The following is a 20,014-nucleotide window of genomic DNA, read 5'->3' as shown; positions in this document are numbered from 1 at the left end:
TGATAATTATCTTGATGACTTTTCCGGGAGTGTTCAATCCGTTGAGTATTGACTAGGGGCAGCGTTTAGGCAGCCTACCATGATCATCCAATTGCTATGGAGTATTGACCGGGGCAATGGAACTGAGAACTCGTCCCTCTATATAAAGCTACAAGAAGAGGGTGGTGGACATAACAGAGTTTTGAGAGCTTGGCCAGCCCTCCATAGATTCATCAAAATTGTTGTGCTTTTGTCTTCCTTTGAATATTCTCCAATATGGCATTAACAAGGAACAGGCCCTTTGTTGTAGTGCTGCTTCTTGGGTTTGTCATCATGTCCACCATCACAATAGGTCTCTTTCTCCCTCGCTCCGCCTGTAGTCATATACGTGTGTATGTATATATATATATATATATATATATATATATATATTCTTTTTATATTGTTATTAGCATTAAATCATTATAATAACATATCTTGAAATGTGATATCCCACTATTGGATAAGAAAAAAGTTTCTAATATTATATGTATAAACTCTTTTCAAGTGATTTGTTCATCTATTTTAAAATTATGAGAGCGTCTTAGACTTAGAGTTGATAATGTCTACATGATTAGAAATAAATTATTATAAATAGTATCAGAATCAATTAATCCTTAATTTTGATGGGAGAGTTTATTTAATTTGTCCCCCACAAGGGTATCTATCTATTTAACTTCATGATCTTGTGAAACACAACAAATACATTATATCTATATAAGATTAATTGTGATACCTTATGTAAAATTTCTTGGTGTTATGTATGAATTAATTTCTCTTATTCTTATAAATGCGTTTTAAGGTTATTAGGGCTACACAATTGGAAACACATCGATACATGCAAATTGATCACCCTGGAAGGCCGTTCATTCACCAAGTAGTTAGCTAGGCCGTGAGCATGAATCTGTATATGTTATATTTATTTTCTTCCTTTCTTCCCTGAGCTAATCGTATTTTGGGTGAATCTAATGCAGGAGCACAATCCATAGGAGTTTGTTATGGAACGAATGGCAACAACTTGCCTAGCGCATCACAAGTTATAAATCTCTACAAAAGCAATGGCATTGGAAGCATGCGAATCTATGATCCAAATTCAGATACTCTCCAAGCGCTTAAAGGATCGGACATAGAACTTATCCTCGACGTCCCCAACACCGACCTTCAATCCCTTGCCTCCGATGCTTCAGCTGCAGCTACCTGGGTGCAAAACAACGTAGTAAACTACGCATCAGAAGTGAAGTTCCGCTACATCGCTGTTGGGAATGAAGTTTTACCCACCGGCTCAAATGCTCAGTACGCCCAGTACGTCCTTCCTGCCATGAAAAACGTTCAGAGTGCAATAACCTCCTCAGGCCTGCAAGGCCAAATCAAGGTCTCTACCGCAACATATTCAGCCGTCCTCGGCAAATCATACCCTCCATCTGAAGGATCCTTCAGTGATGATGTCTCTTCATTCATAAACCCAATCATAAGCTTCCTTGCTGAGAATGGGTCCCCACTCCTGGCCAATATATATCCCTACTTCAGTTACACTGGCGACACACAAAACATTCGGCTTGATTACGCCTTATTCACTGCCTCAGGGGTTGTGGTACCAGACGGGAGCTACCAGTATCAGAACCTTTTCGATGCCCTGCTGGATGCCCTCTATGCTGCTCTTGAAAAGGCCGGTGGGTCTAACTTGCAGATCGTTGTATCCGAGAGTGGCTGGCCATCCGAGGGAGGTACTGCAGCGACAGTGGACAATGCCAGAACTTACTACAGCAATTTGATTAATCATGTGAAGGGAGCTGGGACTCCAAGGAAGCCTGGACAGGCCATAGAGACCTACTTGTTTGCTATGTTTGATGAAAACCAGAAGACTGGACTTGAGACTGAGAAACATTTCGGCCTCTTCACCCCTAGGCAAGAGTCCAAATACCAAATCAGTTTCAGTTGAAGTGATGCAGGGATTGGAACATTATCTAATATCCATACTTAATTTTGAGTAATTGTTTTCGAAATAAGAGTGCAGACTTTCTGCATATATGGCCATGCTCGTATGCTTCTTTTGCTTTACTGTGATATTGTAAGCTTATTGATCTTCTAATAAATAAAGCAAATTTTCTTCTATGCGATGTTAAATTGTTAATATATAGTACTTAGGAAAACGGAAGAACAATTCGTCACTTTGTGTCAAGGACAACATTTGTCCATCAACATACAATAGAAGTGCAATATTATGCATATATAGACTAATGAATTAAAGTAAATAGATAAAAACTATCACAGGAGATTGTCTTAAGATGGATTTTACAAGCTAAAAGATGTACTAACCAGTAACTTAACCAAGTTGACCTTTGGTTGAGCTGAGTTAAGGCAGATCAAAACCAATTTAATATTTTTGTAATATTGAGAATGTGGTTAAAAATCTATGATAGAGTGTGACCATAACTATTAAATTGATTATCTTCATGTATAAGAATACTAGATTACCAAGGAGAAAAGATTTTGTAGTTGTAAACCTTCCTTTTTTATTGGAACTCTCCATATCTTGGAACCATATCATATATATATCCCGATTTTATACAATAAGATAAATTGAGATGACATTTAATATTAGAATATAAATAGTACATTTATTCTAGGTAAGTATGATAGACCAAAGGGGAATTTTAGGAAAAAAGATCTTTTAGTTTTCGATCCCTTTCCATGCATAGAGTCAATAAGGATTGAGAAGATTTACTCAAGAACACGAGCTCCATTGTATAATTTAGACCAAACCATTAATTGAGAACTAGTTAATAATATCGATTTTATTCATGTTTTAAATATTTTGCTCAAAAAAATGTCAAATAACAATTAAATTATATATTATTTTATTTGTTAGATGGATAGATAAATATATATTTTTAATTATTAAGACCCAAGTTTAGAAAGAGCTTATAAAAATAAAGTTAAATTGAATACCTTAACTTGCAAGTCAATTCGAATCTCTTACTTTGAAATTTGATTTAAGTTCTTCATCAACCCAATTAAATTTTCCCAAGTTAAAACCCTAGTATAAACACATCAAACAATATATTTATCACAAAAAATTATGTTAAATTACCCCACATAATCAATTAATCTTATTTTTTTGCTTACAAGTTCAAATTTTCTTGCTGAGGGCTTTGTCTTTAGAATGAGTCTACCCCCGCACAAACGGCAAAGATAACCAAGGTCGTACTAGAAAATTTCCAGGTCTTAGGTTTGCACTGTTACCATGCATTAATAGTCCTCCAAGGACTAGACTATGAACACTGTACTTGGAAGAAGAACGATTCCTAAGTGTCCCACAATAAATGCACTGGGGTCATTCGTGATTAACTATTGACCAATTTCTTTTTCCTTTTGCCCCTTCGAACTTGCTATGTTTCTTCTAACCAAACTTATTAATTAATTGCATATACCTTCACATTTCAAACCTTTTCATTAATCCATTTACACAAGTTCTTACTTTCTCGCTACGTCCACTTGCATAGCGAGCTTGCTTTGTCGATTTGCACAATTTCTGGTACTCTCACCCAAGTTTTTCTTTGTCCATGCCCTACAACCCATAAATTAATGACGCGTCCACAGCCCCATGTGGACGGTAAACAAGAGTCAAGGTCACAGATTCAAAACCACCCATTTGATCATAACACATTTTCCAGCCAAGGACCATGTCATGGACACAACTTGTAAGAACGTCTGTTCTAGTGGTCCCAAAATGACATTATTATGTTTCTTGCCTTGGCCAGATAGGGAGATGGTCCAATACACTAAGAAACCGGGTCAGCCTTGTTTTTGAGTTTGAAAGTTAGGACCCATGAATTGATTTCCATTGAGAATTGCAATAATGTCTTCTCCAACAAACTTCGTCTAAGTGAACGGTAAACATTCCTATAATAATATGTTTCTAGATGGTTTTTTTCAAATACGTCCTTTCGAAGTTTAAATTAGTTTTTGAAAGAAACAAACTATGGTTTTTTTAGAGAATTCTTATATGTCTGAATTTCGATGTTGGATCACTTTTTATTTGAGTTGTAACATTTCACGTGTGTCTTTATTACTTTAGATGCTAATAATTAACCTTGCAAATAATAGTTTCTAAGCTTAAAGTCAGATGTTTATACTTATGATTGTTCTTACGTAATAAATATGAACGTTGTTTGGATAGCACTTTACTATCTAAGACCTAGGTAGGAGAGAAGCTTATGTCTAGATGGACATGGGGACCCACAACCCCAACAAATTTTTGTGTACACTGAACTCAAATTAAGTTGGACCTTAGATTAAATTTTTAACCCAATTGCTATTCGTAACACCATTTTTACTAATGCAGCATTTTACATTCCTAAACTACCCTCCCTTATTTCTTCCCCTCTCTCTCCTTTCTCCTCCCCAACCTCACGTCCCAATTGCACCCCTTTCTTATTTTTCTTTTCTTTTAATCCAATCCCCACCCCACATTTTAACATTCTTTTTCTTTTATTTTTATCTTCATTTTCATCTCTACCTACCCAACCCTCCACCCCACGTAAACTTTGTTTTTTTTTTCTTTTCATTTCTTTTATTTTTTCAGACTCAATTGTTTTTCATATTCTTCTTATATTTAAAAAAAAAATCTTTAAACAATAAATTATAAAATGATTTTTTCACCAAAAGTATATTACGTAAAATAATTTTATTATATTCAATGTTTTAATGTGAAATTCATAACCCAATTTTTTTAAATAAAAATTATTATTAAAATTTTAAAATAAACAATATTTAATTGGAATAGTTTTTAAAAAAATATATATTTTTTATTGTGTTCAATATGATTTTTTTTTATAAACCAAACAAAAATATTGCATATAACTAGAGATTGATTAAGAATACGAGCAATGTAATAATTATTTGTGTATGCGAAGAAAAGACTTATAAATCTTACCTGAAAATTGTCATCAGATGATTGAATTTCGTCATTCATTGTATTTCGTATGTGATTCGTAGTCTTAATCAATTAGAATTTAAGTTTAATATGTTGAGAAGATGTTAGAGAGAGTTCTTTATTAAAAAATGTATATATGAAAAAAAATATATATATGATAAAAAAATGTTACGTTTAGCAAAAGGGATGTTGCAAATAGCAACCCCTTTTTTAATTAGCTCTTTTTACTATGATTTTAATAGAAAATGTTTGTATATAATTGAGATAAGGTTTCAATGGAGCCTAGCAACAAGTTGGACACAATCTCGGAGCAAATTTTGGGAATCGGAATAGATCAAGAAATTAAAACTTCCTTTAGTAACTTGATGCATGAAATTCAAAAGGGAAAAAATAGTTGTAATAATTCCAAAACCACCAACTTTCCAAACTTATTTAGACTCAAAAAGCATTAATCAATCTGAAAAAAATGAAAAAACACGTCGGATTGTGAAAACAATATTAACCTTCTAAACTAATTTATTATTTGATAAAATTAAAGAAATATATATATTATCATACCAAAATTAACAAAATCTCTTATTTGATCTGTACATTTCCAGCTGCCATGGATTCATTAATTCCTTTTCTGCATTACTCCAACTTGGATATAAATGCATGGGATACAAGTCCATAAATTAAAGCAAAATATACATTTGCTTCATTTACTCTCTTCCCATTGGTTTTGTCCTATTGTAAAAGCAGCAAGCCTCTTATGGCTGCCATCTTCCTATTTCTTGGGTTGTTGATGCCCACCATTACAGGTCTCTCTGTAGCTCTCATGCATAAATATATATCATATGAATGATTATTTCGATGAAAAGAAGTTAATATTACCATTGATGTGAGTTTTTACTAGTGGGTTTTTTGACTTTTGATTAATTTGCTATGAATATAATGCAGGCGCACAGTCCATAGGGGTTTGTTATGGAACACTGGCTGACAATTTACCAAGTGCACCTGAAGTTGTGCAACTGTGCCAAAGACGTGGCATCGAGAAAATGCGAATTTTTGATCCAAAACCAGAAACCCTCGAAGCCCTGAGAGGATCTGGTATTCGACTCATCCTCGGTGTCCCTAATGTAAACCTGCAGGCCCTCGCGTCCACCCCTAATGCTGCAACTGATGGGTAAAATCCAACGTGGTGACTTATGCATCAGACGTCGATATCTGGTGTATTGCTGTTGGAAATGAAGTTAGCCCCATCAATGGTGCCACTTCTCAGTTTGCTCAGTATGTACTCCCTGCCATGCAAAATATTCAAAGTGCATTGGTAGCTGCAGGCCTAGGGCAAATCAAAGTGTCCACTGCATCTTCTGCTGAATTACTTGGTAGTTCTTACCCTCCATCACAAGGAGTTTTCAGTGATGGCGCGAGCTCATTCATTGATCCGATCATCGGCTTCCTTGTTAACAACAACTCTACATTCCTAGCCAATGTGTATCCCTACTTTGCTCACATTGGTGACCCAGTAAACGTCCAACTTTCTTATGCATTATTCACTTCACCTGGGGTGGTTGTGCACGATGGCCAATATGGATATCAGAACCTTTTTGACGCCATGGTTGATGCCTTCTATGCTGCCCTTGAGAAGGCAGGTGGGACGGCTTTAGACATAGTTGTATCAGAGTCTGGCTGGCCATCAGATGGAGGGGTTGCAGCAACAATGGAGAATGCTAAAACTTACTATACCAATTTGGTTTATCATGTCATGCGTGGAACTCCAAAGAGGCCAGAAAAAGCTTTAGATACCTATTTGTTTGCACTGTTTGATGAGAACCAAAAGCCTGGTCCTGAATCAGAGCGCCATTTTGGCCTCTTTTTCCCTAATGAGGTTCCCAAGTACTGAATGAGTTTCAGTGGAAAGACTAATGTGTGATTCAGAATTTCAATCCTTTTGTTTATCAGCAGTTTGAACAAATACTAATTTTATTGTTCATATCTTCTGCGTTATCTGGCAATGAAATGTTGATATTAAAAGAAATTGAAATGAAACAAGAGGCATAAATTCTTCTAGGGAATACCTAATCTTGAACAAATGTCAAAAAACCTTGGAAAGGACATGTAAACGAAGTACTGAGCAGCCTTGAAGACAGTGGCAATTCCTCTCTATGACTTCTGGGGGAGTTTTAGAAACATGTAGCCCAAACACAAGGCAATAATGAATAGTGATCATTGCCCATATTGTTTGATCACTGAATTAAAGCACTAGAATCCAAGTAATAATTTTAACAAGAGGAGAATTTTTTTTTTTTTTTCTTTCTTTTCTTCTTGTTGTTCATTGTCTGTTCTTCTGAAAAATGGTATCTAGTCATCTCACATTCCTAATCCACAAAAGTGCAACAGGGAAGCAAAATTATGATCTGCAAACAGCCAAATTGCACCAACTATATGTTTCGAAAGCCTAATCGGATGCGATTCACTAGTAGCCAAACCCGAATAAGTATCAGTCTGAAATAAGTTAAAATTATTGAGGTTGCTTGAACTTTCATGGAACCCCACATCTGCTGAAATCAAATGAGCTAGGGTAGTAGTACTTCTTAGCTCTGTTTTGGAAGCATTTTACTCAGTTTTCTTCTGTGCCCTTTTCTAGTTGGACATGAAAATCAGGTAGATGTCTCACAGCAGCCCCAATTTTTCTAAGTGTCATATGCAGAAGTCATCATAGATTACAAGCATTTTTACACTAATTGAATTCAGATCATAATTTTGAACAAGCACAATGGCTTCCATGAATACACATTCCAATTGTTTTCTTCAAAATTCATTGAAAATAATTTGAATTAGCATTTGTTTTATTATAGATTTCACCACACTAAACATCTTCATTGTATTCCTTTTTCTTTTCTCTTCTAATGCACTGTTTGGCTTCCAGGAAAGAGAATTTGGCATCTTACACCTACCATTCCATTTCCATATACTAGTGAGATTCCAAAATTCTCTTCTTCCTCTCAGACGTCCTTTCTGCAACCAAACAGAGCATAAAAGGAAAATGGCAGGGTCCTTTACTTTCCCGAGAAAAAACAAGAAGCCTTTTCTCTGCTACACTCAGGACCTCAGAAAATTTACCAACTTCCTTCACTGATTGTTCTTGTCCTTTTATTAGTACATTTTGTCTAATTTATTATCTTCTGCTTACTTGGGAATCTGTTAATTGCACAATATGTTTTTTCCCTTGCTATATGAACAAGCATGATCATCCTCTGGTTCAATTGCTTGGACTCTATTCCAAGCACCAGGTCTCCAACAACATTTCTTGATTTTACCTTTCCTCTTCCTGCACTTTCGCTATCCAATTATCGAATCAAAATGATTTTCTCCGAATTATAAGATGAGAGAAACCCGAATTAACTACATATCAATCTAGCCCAAGATGAATGGTAATATTGTAGCATTGAAAAGAAATACATTCAAGTTAGACATTTTTTTTACAAAGATGTAAAACTAGTACTAGAGCAGTAGCGATGTCGGTTTACTCATTTTTCCCCAACTTCTCGGCCAGCAGTGCATTGTATTCATCTCTCAGGCTCTTATATTTCTCACTCAAGACCTTGAACGCTTCCATTTTCTCCTCGGGTATTTCCTTCTTTCTCTTCTCCAAACGGAGCTTCACTGATTCAATTTGTCTCTTCAGCTCTTGAATCTTCATCGTCTTCTCCTCATGCTGCTTCTGCAGCATTTCCAACTCCGATGCCTTACTGTTTGCTGCATTACCAGAGAGTTATATGCCTTTGGGATCATCAAATATCAAACAGTATAAACAGTAAGTCATTGTACTGTACAACCATTACTTTTCTAGGTATAAACAAGGGATGGGAAACATAGAATTCTAGGGTTATATATACCTTGAGGAATGAGTGAGCTGCCACCCTCCATGACTTCGGATTCCTGGAAGAAAAAAATGTTCTCAAATTAGCGGTTTCGTAATAGTAGAGAAGATAAACCATTAAGCATATATCCATGCATTCAACCTTCTAATCTTAATTTCCCTTAAATTTTTTTGACTTCCAAACATCTCTCATACAATGCTAGCTGCTTATACATCGCTACATTACACCAAGTTTCCCTCACTTACTTTCTATTTTCCTTCTTTTTCACAGAAATCCCTTGTAGAAAATAACTGCACACCTACAAAAGATCTGCAGTAGTAGTTCCAAAAGTGCCAAGAACCTGATCCAGGACCTGTTTACAGGTCAACAGAATAGGTTGATTTGGAATGCTTAAACTATTCCCATGGACATAACCAGATGCAGTACTACAGTGTGGACTACGGCTGTGTGAGCATGAGTCATGGAAGTTTATATAACCTAGTGCCCAAGTTACAACCCTAATTAAACTATGGCTGTGTGAGCATGAGATTTGATTTAAATTGGTTGTAAACCTAATTAAATTTGCCCATGTTACAACCCTCGTAGAAAAATTGGTATAAAACACATCAAACCATATATTTTGCTAAAAAAGTATGTTTAATTACCTCATATAATTAATTAATGTTGTTTTCTTGCTTAAGGCTTTGTCTTCATAATGAGTCCATTCCCCACACAAACAGCAACCAGAGCTAAGTTCAATAGAACATTTTCAGGTCTTGATTTTACATTAATAGTCCTCCAAGGACTAAACTATGGATGCCAAACTTGGAAGATTGAGTCCTAATTGTCCTGCAATGAATTCACTCGAGTCATTCATGATTATCTATCGACCAATTTGCTATCCTAATTTGTTTTACATCAATTTTATTTTGTGCATATCTTGATGTTTGATACACTTTATTATGTATGGTACTCCTTTTTTGGGGGAATGTGTGGGGTCTTTTTCCAGAAGTTTTTAGGCATGCAGCCTGCCATGGCCACCCAATTTTATAAATGGAGTGATGACTGGGCAATGAAACAGTTCAACTCTGTGGAGAACTTGGAGAGCTCTATATAGAGCTACAAGAAGAGGGTGGTGGATCAAAAAGCTTTGTGCTATATTTTTTCCTTTACCCTTCTCCATTATGTCATTTCCATTATATGATATAAGCAATAAGCTTCTTGCAGCTGTTGTGCTGCTTCTTCTTGGGTCGATATGCAATGTCCACCCTAGGCATGATAGGTTTCCCCTTCTCCCTCTTCTCCCTCTTCTTCCTCCATTCATGGCTATCAATTTTTTTGAGAGTCTTTTGTTGCGTTCCATCATATGAGTTTACTTTTTGTAGTTGATCATTTTCTTAATGGGTTGGAATGAAATTGAGTTGAGTATGTCTTCATGTATATTATCCTCTAAACAGTTTTAACGAAACAAACCATTAGAACAAAAACAAATCTATCCTTCCATTCCACGTTTCTAGGTTGTTAGTATTTGTTTTCCTCTATATTAATTCTTCCTTGAGCTTATGGTGTTCTGGATGAATCTAATGCAGGTGCGCAATCCATAGGTGTATGCTGTGGAGGGCGGTCTCCCTGGATCCAGGTGACAAAGGGATTCAACTTGATGGTTGAAAAATTAGACAAGAGTGGTGGGATCTTTCTAAGCCCAATTTCCAAAAACTTTGAGGAACTTGTAAAAGGAAAGTTTGTTGAAGGAAGAATAGGATTAGGAGCCTTATTGGGCATCAAACTAAACAATGTTTTTTAAGTTAATGTAGTAGATGATATAGGAGGTAAAAAAGAAGGTATAGTATAAGGCATATTTCAAGTAGAGGTAACAACACATGAGCATGTTTGTTTTCCCAAAACATGCAAGAAAGAAATCAAATCTTTGAGGAAGCTTTTAGAGAGAGAGATGGGTAGAGTTGAAGTTAATAAAGAAATATATATTAAATTAGGGGAACTAATACTAGTAGAAAGCAAATGAGAAGAAAATTCTAGCTAGTAGGTTTGAACCAAGAAAAATTGGAGCTCTCGTATGTAAAGAGGTATTGAAATCAAGATATTGCATTAGAGATAGTAAAGAAAGAGATATTGAAACCAGGATAGTACATTGGAGACCATAGAGAAGGAGACATTGACAATGCATAGGCATAACAAGGTCACTACCATTTGTGGTAGGGGGAGGGGAAGGCGTGCAGAGCCTAAGTCAAAGGCTTTGATACCATATAGAAAAAGAAAATATGACTAATTAGTTTTTGAAACTTTATTTTCTCTAGCTAACTTTGGCCATACTAGGTACATTCATATTAATGATTTAGTTTTAACCTCTATATTAAAAAAAATCATTAAATGATACCAAAAATAGAATCGTAACTAATTATTAAAATTTTAAAATTAAAATTAATTTCTAAACGTTAAATAATATAACATTTAAAGTTATCATAATAAATTTGGATTTATATAATTTAACTAAGATAAATTAAATTGTACAACAAAATATTAAACCCTCAACAATTCTAATTAAAGAATTCACAAAATTAACCAAATTGGCTCATTGCACCAAATATATAATTTAATACATAATTCAACCTAATTTTATCATGATATTATGAAAATGCCCTTTATATTAAGTACAATTATCTAATCACACAAACCTAAAAATTAAATTTAACTAATTATGCATGCATGCAAAACCATTGTAATTAAAGTAACAATCCTTCTCGAAATCCTTGTTATTCCAATCTATTTATCTAATCTTTCCAATTCTATAAAAATCACTAAAATATTCCTCAAAATAATAATAAATTTTACTTATTTAACTCTTTTATCTAAAGATTAAATAATTTAAAAATATATAAGTTTCTATAAATTCTCTTAATTAATATGTATATCTCCAACAACCATGGATCCATTAATTCCTTTCATGCATTCCTCCAACTTGGATATAAAGGTATAGTATCAAAGGTTAAAGATTTGTTTGATAATTATTTTCGAAAATAATTTTGAAAAATAGTTTTTGAGAACAATTTTGGAAAACCGTTATCTAAATTTTATAGAACAACAATCTGTTTAGAAATTTAAAATGTTTTTAAACATATTTTTAATATTTTTAAAAATAATTTTATATCTAGTGTTTTATTTTTAATCATTCTACATGTTTGTATAATTATTTCTTAAAATAGTTCTTAAAAAATAAGTAAAAATAATAGAAAACAACTAAAATATATTTTCTAAAAATATTTTATTTTCTATTTTTAAGAAGAGAAAATAGAAAATAGTTTTTAATTGTCAAACGTATTTTCTATGTTTTTTGTTTTGGATAGCATAAAATTATTCTAAAAAACAGTTACCAAATAGATCCTAATTTACTATCTTCGCATGACATTGATATTGTCCTATTGTAAAACTATGAGGTGTTTGCCATATGTTATTTTCCAAAAATATACCCTTGCCTACCTCAAGCACATCTCATGTATCATTCAAATTGTTCCCAAAATTATGCCCATCTGGCCTAACCCAGCCATATTATACAGAAAGCCGAACCCAAAGCCCAAAAAAGAATAACTCAATAACTTACCAGTTTATCCGAAACACCACCACGAATAACTCACAATTTGAAACAAGTTAAAATTGTTGAGGTTGCTTGAACTTTCATGGAACCCCACATCTGCTGAAATCAAATGAGATAGGGTAGCTAGGGATGGCAATGGGGCGGATTTTTTCGGGTACCCGCCCCACCCCTCCCCTAATGGGACAGGGTTCAATTTTAATAAATGGGTTTGGGACGGGTTTGGGATTTTTTTAAAAAACTTGGGACGGATTCGAGTATTGCCCCGTCCAGCCTCGCCTCGCTCCGCCCCGATTATATATAAAATTAATTTTAAAATTTAATTTAATTTAATTTTTATTTTACTATTTTTAATATATAGATAATAATATAATATTTTTAATAAAATAAGTTATAAAAAATATAATAATTTAATTATTTATAAAATATATTTATTTTAATGTAATTAAAAATTTTAAAAGTAATTAAAAAAAAATTAAACAGGGCGAAGCGAGGCGGGTATGGGAATTTATTATACCCACCCTACCCCATTTAATTTTTTAAATGGGATGGGGATGAGAATTGTTTTGAATAAACAAGGGGGGGTTGGGATGGGGGGACCTGTCCCGAACCCGCCCCATTGCCATTCCTAAGGGTAGCAGTACTTCTTAGCTCTGTTTTGGAAGCATTTTACTCATTTTTCTTATGTGTCCTCCTTTTCTAGTTGGACATGAAAATTAGGTAGATGTCTCACGGTAGCCCTATATCTATAGGACATCATGCGTGAAACTAAACATAAATTATTTACTTCCTGAAGGGAAAATATATAAAATTTTACTTACTTTTATTTGAGATTTTTTTTCTCACCACTTCTAATGTCCACACTCTTCAATTTACTTCACTTTTTTCTATGGATGTTTGTTCATGGAGAAAAATAAATAAATCTCCACTTTTCCTAAGAGGTGTTTGTTTGTGTTTGTTTATGGAGGGAAAAAAATCCTCAATAATAATAATAATAATAATAATAATAATAATAATAATAATAATAATAGATTTAAAAAGAAAGGAATTTGTGAGTGTTTAATTAACTAGGTTGACAATTTCAGACAAAATTCCTAAGTGTCCCCTAACTTGGCTTTCTAATTCTTCTTTGAACTACTTGACTTTGAATATTAAGACTTTGCTAAGAAGTCGAGGTATGTAGTCAAGTGTGTGGTGATTGAATGCGAATCAATCTTGTTTTTTATCTTTAAATGAGTTAAGAAAGTTGAGAGAAATAATTTTTGGTGCAAGAATTTTATTCCCCTGTTTCTGGATCGATCCAGGTGGAGGGGCAAATCGATCCAATTAACTTGTTTTTAAGATCAAATTTCAGCCATTAGATTAAAAGTTTTTTTTTTTTACACTTTAAAAACAAACTTCTCTCATTTTCTGAGCAGAAACTATAGCAACCATGGCGATAGTTGCAGCCACTCCATGTGTTCTTCATTTTCTCACCTCTTTTCCTAATTTAAGGGTTTTTTTATTGCAAAGAAAATCCAATTCTCATAATGTTTTCCAAACTAGTTTTTAATGGATTTTCTTGATCAATAAATGGGTTGATTTATTCCTTATTCATATCTCAATCTCTCATTTTATTTGGGTTTGTGCAAAAACCCATTTTCTTCTTGTGTGAATTCAAAAAGAGGTCGAGATCGAGCTTGATGTGGACGTACTTCAAGTGTGCTCCAGAAAGTGTGAGAAGCTGACAGTGAAAGGTACTGGTCAAGTGGTCTGGGAAGGATTGGTTGACTTGATCTAGGTAAACCCTTGTATTCAGTTTTTATTTTTCATAGTGGATATTTTCAATCGTTGGTAGGCCCGTGGTTTTTGATATCTTAAGAGATTTTTCACGTTAAAATCTAGTATTAATTGTCTCTTTCTCTCACTCTACACTTTGATTTATTTTCTGTTTTTGATATCATTGACTACTTGGGTATATATGTTGAATGGAAGAAATATGAGGTGATACAAGTGTGATGATCCATGGAATATCCTTAATAATTTTTTTGCTCTTTTTGGTTAATGATATCATGTAGTAAATTGATATGAGTTGAGAAGATAATTGTTCTTTTAATTTATTTCTGAGGATTATTGAAGCATTTGCATGTGTATTGTATTTATAAATTGTTGGTACATACATTTTTGCTTGTGGATGTTATGCTTTGTTGAAAAGTTGTTGGAAGAGAAGTTTCTTGACATTGAGGAAATCTAAGATTAGGTAATCTTTGTTGGAAGAATTTTTAAATTGTTCTACAACACCGATTCATAGGTGTAGTCCATTATTGAAATTCACCTTTTCAAAAACATTTATATGAAGGAGTTCAATTGTAAATTGATGTTGATGATATGACAAGTAAAAGAGACATTTTAAGGAATAATTGGATGATCATTAAAAAATGCATATATTTTAAATTATTTTTAAATAGATGAATATAATATGATTTTAAAAAATTGAGGTTCTTTTTTCCATATTTTCGTATTAGTGAGTTAAAATCCACTTTTCCCTACATTTTAAGCCTTCACTTCATGTATAACCATTGGAAGTAAAGTAGCAATCCTTCTCCAAAATATCTATTTATCTAACTAATATTTCCATTTCTATAAAAAAAATCACTAAAATATTCCTCGGAATCGTAATAAAATTTGAATTTGTGCAGGCTGATGGCATCACCTAAAGTGATAAATTAAAATACAACATAAATTACCTAATTAAAACATGTGATCATCTTCCTCCTAATTCATTGCACCATCGTAAAAAAGGCACCATATTTGTCAATGTGTTCTTGTCAGTTCCCCTACTTATATTATATATATTTAGTCGTCTTACAATAGGATAGAGACTTAAAAATGACCCATATAAACAGACTTTGTTTTTATTCTCTCCCTTAATTTGTAGTGAAATGAGCTTTGTCAAAGTCCATACGCGGAAAAATCTCAGCCCTAAGGCTTATCTAGAGTCTTTCTCTTCTTTGTCTTAACATTACCGAATTTTTGGGGACTTGTAGAGTTATGTATAACATTTTTTCTTCATGTGAAGGCTCCAAATCTTCTCCTATAAACGTTAATAATGTCTCTCTCGTTCTGAAAATTAGTCACCAATTATGCCGCGTGAGGTGGGCTATCTAGAGATTGTTAATTGTTTTTGGGGCCTTATCATCTGGGAGTTTGGTTTGAACTTGATTCCCAAAGCTTAAGTTTGGCATGTTATGTTTGGTTTTAAGTTTATCTTGATGATTAGGGGGGGGGGGGGGGGGGGGGGGGGGGGGGTACAAGACGAGGGTGGTGGATCATAGAGTTTTGAGAACTTGGCCAGCCCTCCATAGATTCATCAAAACTGTTGTGCTTTTGTCTTCCTTCTAATCTTCTCCAATATGGCATTAACAAGGAACAAGCCTCTTGTTGTAGTGCTGCTTCTTGGGTTTGTCATCATGTCTACCCTCACAATAGGTCTCTTTCTCACTTACCCCCCCTCCAAGATTTGTAATCATGTCTACCCTCACAATAGTCTCTATCCACACACACACGCGCACACACACATATATAGAGCAGATATAGATATAGCATTAAACCACTATAGTGATAGATCTTGAAACGTCATATCCCACATGGATGAGGAAAAAGTTTTTAACATTATACATATGAGCTTTTTTAACTGGTTTGTAAATGTGTTTTAAAGTTGTGAGAGTATCTTAGGTTCAACACTGATAATATTTATATGATTGAAAACGAGTCATTATAAATAATATTAAAATTAATTTTTAATTTTGATGTGAAAGTTTGTTTGTCCCCACTAGAGTAAGGTATCTATTTGTTTAACTCTATAATTTTGTAAAACATTACAAAGATGTTATGTTTATATATGATTGATTGTGATATTTCATATAAAATAGGAGAAAAAGTTGACGTTATTATGTATAAATCAACTCCTCCTAACTTTGTGAGAATTTGGATTCAAAACAAACAATATTTACACAATTGAAAACATATCAATATATAAAAATTGATCACCCTTAGAAGACCTATCTTTCCCCGAGAAGTTAGCTAGGCCGTGAGCATGAAACTGTTTATGTTATACTATTTATTTTCTTCCTTTCTCCCACGAGCTTATCATATTTTGGTGAATCTAATGCAGGAGCACAATCCATAGGAGTTTGTTATGGAACGAATGGCAACAACTTGCCTAGCGCATCACAAGTTATAAATCTCTACAAAAGCAATGGCATTGGAAGCATGCGAATCTATGATCCAAATTCAGATACTCTCCAAGCGCTTAAAGGAGCCGGCATAGAACTCATCCTCGACGTCCCCAACACCAGCCTTCAATCCCTTGCCTCCGACGCTTCAGCTGCAGCTACCTGGGTGCAAAACAACGTAGTAAACTATGCATCAAATGTGAAGTTCCGCTACATCGCTGTTGGGAATGAAGTTTTACCCACCGGCTCAAATGCTCAGTACGCCCAGTGCGTCCTTCCTGCCATGAAAAACGTTCAGAGTGCAATAACCTCCGCAGACCTGCAAGGCCAAATCAAGGTCTCTACCGCAACATATTCATCTGTCCTCGGCACTTCATACCCTCCATCTGCAGGATCCTTCAGTAGTGATGTCTCTTCATTCATAAACCCAATCATAAGCTTCCTTGCTGAGAATGGGTCCCCACTCCTGGCCAATATATATCCCTACTTCAGTTACACTGGCGACACACAAAACATTCGGCTTGATTACGCCTTATTCACTGCCTCAGGGGTTGTGGTACCAGACAGGAGCTACCAGTATCAGAACCTTTTCGATGCCTTGTTGGATGCCCTCTATGCTGCTCTTGAAAAGGCCGGTGGGTCTAACTTGCAGATCGTTGTATCCGAGAGTGGCTGGCCATCCGAGGGAGGTACTGCAGCGACAGTGGACAATGCCAGAACTTACTACAGCAATTTGATTAATCATGTGAAGGGAGCTGGGACTCCAAGGAAGCCTGGACAGGCCATAGAGACCTACTTGTTTGCTATGTTTGATGAAAACCAGAAGACTGGACTTGAGACTGAGAAACATTTCGGCCTCTTCACCCCTAGTCAAGAGTCCAAATACCAAATCACTATGCAGGGATTGGAATTAAATCACTGGTGTGTGGTTGAGCTGAGTTAAGGCTAATCGCACCCAATTTAATATTTTTGTAATATTGAGAATGCGGTTAAAAATCTACGATAGAGTGTGACCATAACTATTGAACTCATTATATTCATGTATAAGGATATACTTACATTACCTAGTAAAAAAGATTTTAAAGTCGTTACAAACCTTCCTTTTTATTGAAACTCTCCATATCCGGTTTATCCTTTGAAATCATATCATATATATCTAGAATTTTATCCAATAAGATGAATTGGGATGACATTTAATATTAGAATATAAACAGTCTATTTATTCTAGGTAAGTATGATATATCCCATTCCATAGAGTCGATAAGGATGAGAAAATTTATTCAAGAACACGAGTTATATTGTATGATTTAAACCAAATCATTAATCAAGAACTAGTTAATAATTATATTATTTTAATTATATAATAATATTGATTTTACTTATGTTTTAAATTTTTTTCTCAAAAAATGTTCAAACTGCAATTAAATCATAGATTATTTTATTTATTAGATGGATAGAAAAATATATTATAATATTTTTAAATTATTTTGGCTCAAGTTTATCTTAACTGAGAAGTAAAGTTAGACTGAGTTTGGATTAAATATTTCTTAATTTGAAATTCGATTTAAGTTCATGATATACCCAATTAAATCTGCCCCACACGGATGGCAAAGGTCGTACTAGGAATTTTCCAGGTCTTAGGTTTACACTGTTACCATGCATTAATAGTCCTCCAAGGATTAGACTATAGACATTGTACTTGGAAAAAGTTGGTCATTCATGATCAACTATTGACCAATTTCTTTTCTTTTTTTCCCTTTCTAACTTGCTATGTTTCTTCTAACCAAACTTATTAATTAATTGCATATACTTTGCTACGTTTCCTTTGTTAATGTGCCACATCTCATACATGAATGATGCGTCCACACCCCCAGATTGACGGCAAACAGAGCAGCCTTGAAGTTGCAGTCAATTGGGTTGAAGTACCATTATTTTTCAATCAAAGTTTGAATAATCCATATTTTGTATTTAAATATTCTACAATTTATATAACTTCAATTTATATATATATATATATATATACTAGGCCTAGCCCAAGCCCATCTTCTATAGAAGAGCCCGAACCCAGAAACTTACCAGCTTATCCTAAACACCACCACAAATAACTATCAGTGTGAAATAAGTTAAAATTATTGAGGTTGCTTGAACTTTCAAGGAACCCCACATCTGCTGAAATCAATGTGCTGCAATCCAACACTAGGGTAGTAGTACTTTTCAGCTATGTTTTGGAATCATTTTACTCATTTTTCATCTGTGTCCTCCTTTTCTAGCGGGACATGAAAATCAGGTAGATGTCTCACAGCAGCCCTATATCTATAGGACATCATGCGTGAAACTAGACATAAATTATTTACTTCCTGAAGAGAAAATCTTTAAAATTTTACTTTCTTTTCCAAGATTTGTCTCCTCCCAAATGCACATTCTCTCTAATTAATAAAACAAATAGATTTTAAGCCTCCGCTTCAGATATAACCATTGGAATTAACATAACAATCCTTCTCCAAAATATCTTTATTCTAATCTATTTATCTAGCTAATCTTTCCAATTCTTTAAAAAATGGCTAAAATATTCCTCGGAAGTATAATAAAATTTGAATTTGCGCAAGCTGGCGGTATCACCTAAGGTGATAAATTAAAATAAAACATAAATTAAACAAGAGTCCCTAAGTTCCAAAAGTGAGGATGATGAGAAAATGTCGGAGGGTGTGCTTACTAAGTTTGCTAAAAAATTCAAGAAGTATAAGAAATTCAGAAAAGCCAAGAAAGAATCAAATGATGGTAAATAATGGAGGAACTCCATTGGAAAAGAGAAAAAGATGGAAAAAGGTGTGAAAAAGGAGTTGAAAATTGAGTGCTTTAAATGTGGGGGAAATGGTCACTATGCATTTGAATGTCCCATAAAGAAAAAAGATAAGAAGGCCATGCAAGCTACTTGGAGTGACTCTGAGTCTAATCAATCAAGTGAAAAAGAATCCAATGGAAGTGAGGAATGCACTAACTTAATTCATAGCCTTTGCTCTAAGTGTCAATGAGGAACCTCTTTTAAAAGAAGCTTCAAGTGAGTTAAGTGAGTCAAGTAACTCTAATGATGATGACATGAGTTTTGACACAACATATGAGACTTTGTATAAGGAGTGTTTGAGCCTTAAACAAGAACAAGTCAAGTGGAAGGCTTCTAAGAAGATTTTAACCAATGAGGTTGATGTTTTAAAGGGAGAAAAGAAAGTCTTGCTTGATAAATTGAATTTCTTGAAAATGAACATTTGGAAGTGAAGGAAAAATGTGATGTGTTGAAAAGTGAAAATCAAATGTTCAATGATGAGTTAAGTCTTAGGAAGGAAGAGTTACATCCTAGCTCTAAAAGACTTAATGAGTTGATTAATTTAGGGCGTAA

At 34.2% G+C, this 20,014-nt stretch overlaps 3 protein-coding genes and 1 pseudogene across 4 annotated transcripts; 3 read left to right on the top strand and 1 right to left on the bottom strand.

Moving 5' to 3' along the window:
- Positions 1-188: 188 nt before the first annotated feature.
- LOC117915870 (glucan endo-1,3-beta-glucosidase) lies at positions 189-2,130 on the top strand. Its single transcript, XM_034831608.1, has 2 exons — positions 189-331; positions 993-2,130. The coding sequence occupies exons 1-2, from the start codon at positions 256-258 to the stop codon at positions 1,955-1,957; spliced, it is 1,041 nt and encodes a 346-aa protein (XP_034687499.1). The 5' UTR covers positions 189-255; the 3' UTR covers positions 1,958-2,130.
- Positions 2,131-5,699: 3,569 nt separating this feature from the next.
- Positions 5,700-6,869, top strand: LOC117916312 (annotated as a pseudogene).
- Positions 6,870-8,363: 1,494 nt separating this feature from the next.
- On the bottom strand, positions 8,364-9,250 carry LOC117915556 (uveal autoantigen with coiled-coil domains and ankyrin repeats-like). Of its 2 annotated transcripts, none has more exons than XM_034831137.1 (3): positions 9,066-9,250; positions 8,836-8,878; positions 8,364-8,695 (listed from the first exon to the last, which is right to left on the bottom strand). In XM_034831137.1, exons 2-3 carry the CDS (start codon positions 8,864-8,866, stop codon positions 8,463-8,465), a joined length of 264 nt encoding a protein of 87 aa, XP_034687028.1. In that variant the 5' UTR covers positions 8,867-8,878; positions 9,066-9,250; the 3' UTR covers positions 8,364-8,462. The 2 variants fall into 2 exon arrangements, with proteins under 2 accessions (XP_034687028.1, XP_034687029.1); XM_034831138.1 differs by lacking the exon at positions 9,066-9,250 and adding an exon at positions 8,962-9,018.
- A 6,548-nt stretch (positions 9,251-15,798) lies between these two features.
- LOC117916311 (glucan endo-1,3-beta-glucosidase-like) lies at positions 15,799-17,563 on the top strand. Its single transcript, XM_034832269.1, has 2 exons — positions 15,799-15,874; positions 16,560-17,563. Exons 1-2 carry the CDS (start codon positions 15,799-15,801, stop codon positions 17,561-17,563), a joined length of 1,080 nt encoding a protein of 359 aa, XP_034688160.1.
- The last annotated feature ends 2,451 nt before the right edge of the window (positions 17,564-20,014 follow it).

The sequence above is a fragment of the Vitis riparia genome, chromosome 6 (assembly GCF_004353265.1).
Source record: "Vitis riparia cultivar Riparia Gloire de Montpellier isolate 1030 chromosome 6, EGFV_Vit.rip_1.0, whole genome shotgun sequence".
Classification (NCBI taxonomy): Eukaryota; Viridiplantae; Streptophyta; class Magnoliopsida; order Vitales; family Vitaceae; genus Vitis; species Vitis riparia.
Note: the sequence above shows the minus strand (reverse complement) of the source record. Positions and strands in the feature narration are given on the sequence as shown.

Bases quoted from the DNA above. Each gene is read 5' to 3' on its own strand.
- LOC117915870 (XM_034831608.1), top strand. From the start codon at position 256: ATGGCATTAACAAGGAACAGGCCCTTTGTTGTAGTGCTGCTTCTTGGG. The intron at 332-992 runs GTCTCTTTCTCC...AATCTAATGCAG, and splicing joins CATGTCCACCATCACAATAG to GAGCACAATCCATAGGAGTT.
- LOC117915556 (XM_034831137.1), bottom strand. From the start codon at position 8,866: ATGGAGGGTGGCAGCTCACTCATTCCTCAAG. The intron at 8,696-8,835 runs GTATATATAACC...CTGGTAATGCAG, and splicing joins CAGCTCACTCATTCCTCAAG to CAAACAGTAAGGCATCGGAG.
- LOC117916311 (XM_034832269.1), top strand. From the start codon at position 15,799: ATGGCATTAACAAGGAACAAGCCTCTTGTTGTAGTGCTGCTTCTTGGG. The intron at 15,875-16,559 runs GTCTCTTTCTCA...AATCTAATGCAG, and splicing joins CATGTCTACCCTCACAATAG to GAGCACAATCCATAGGAGTT.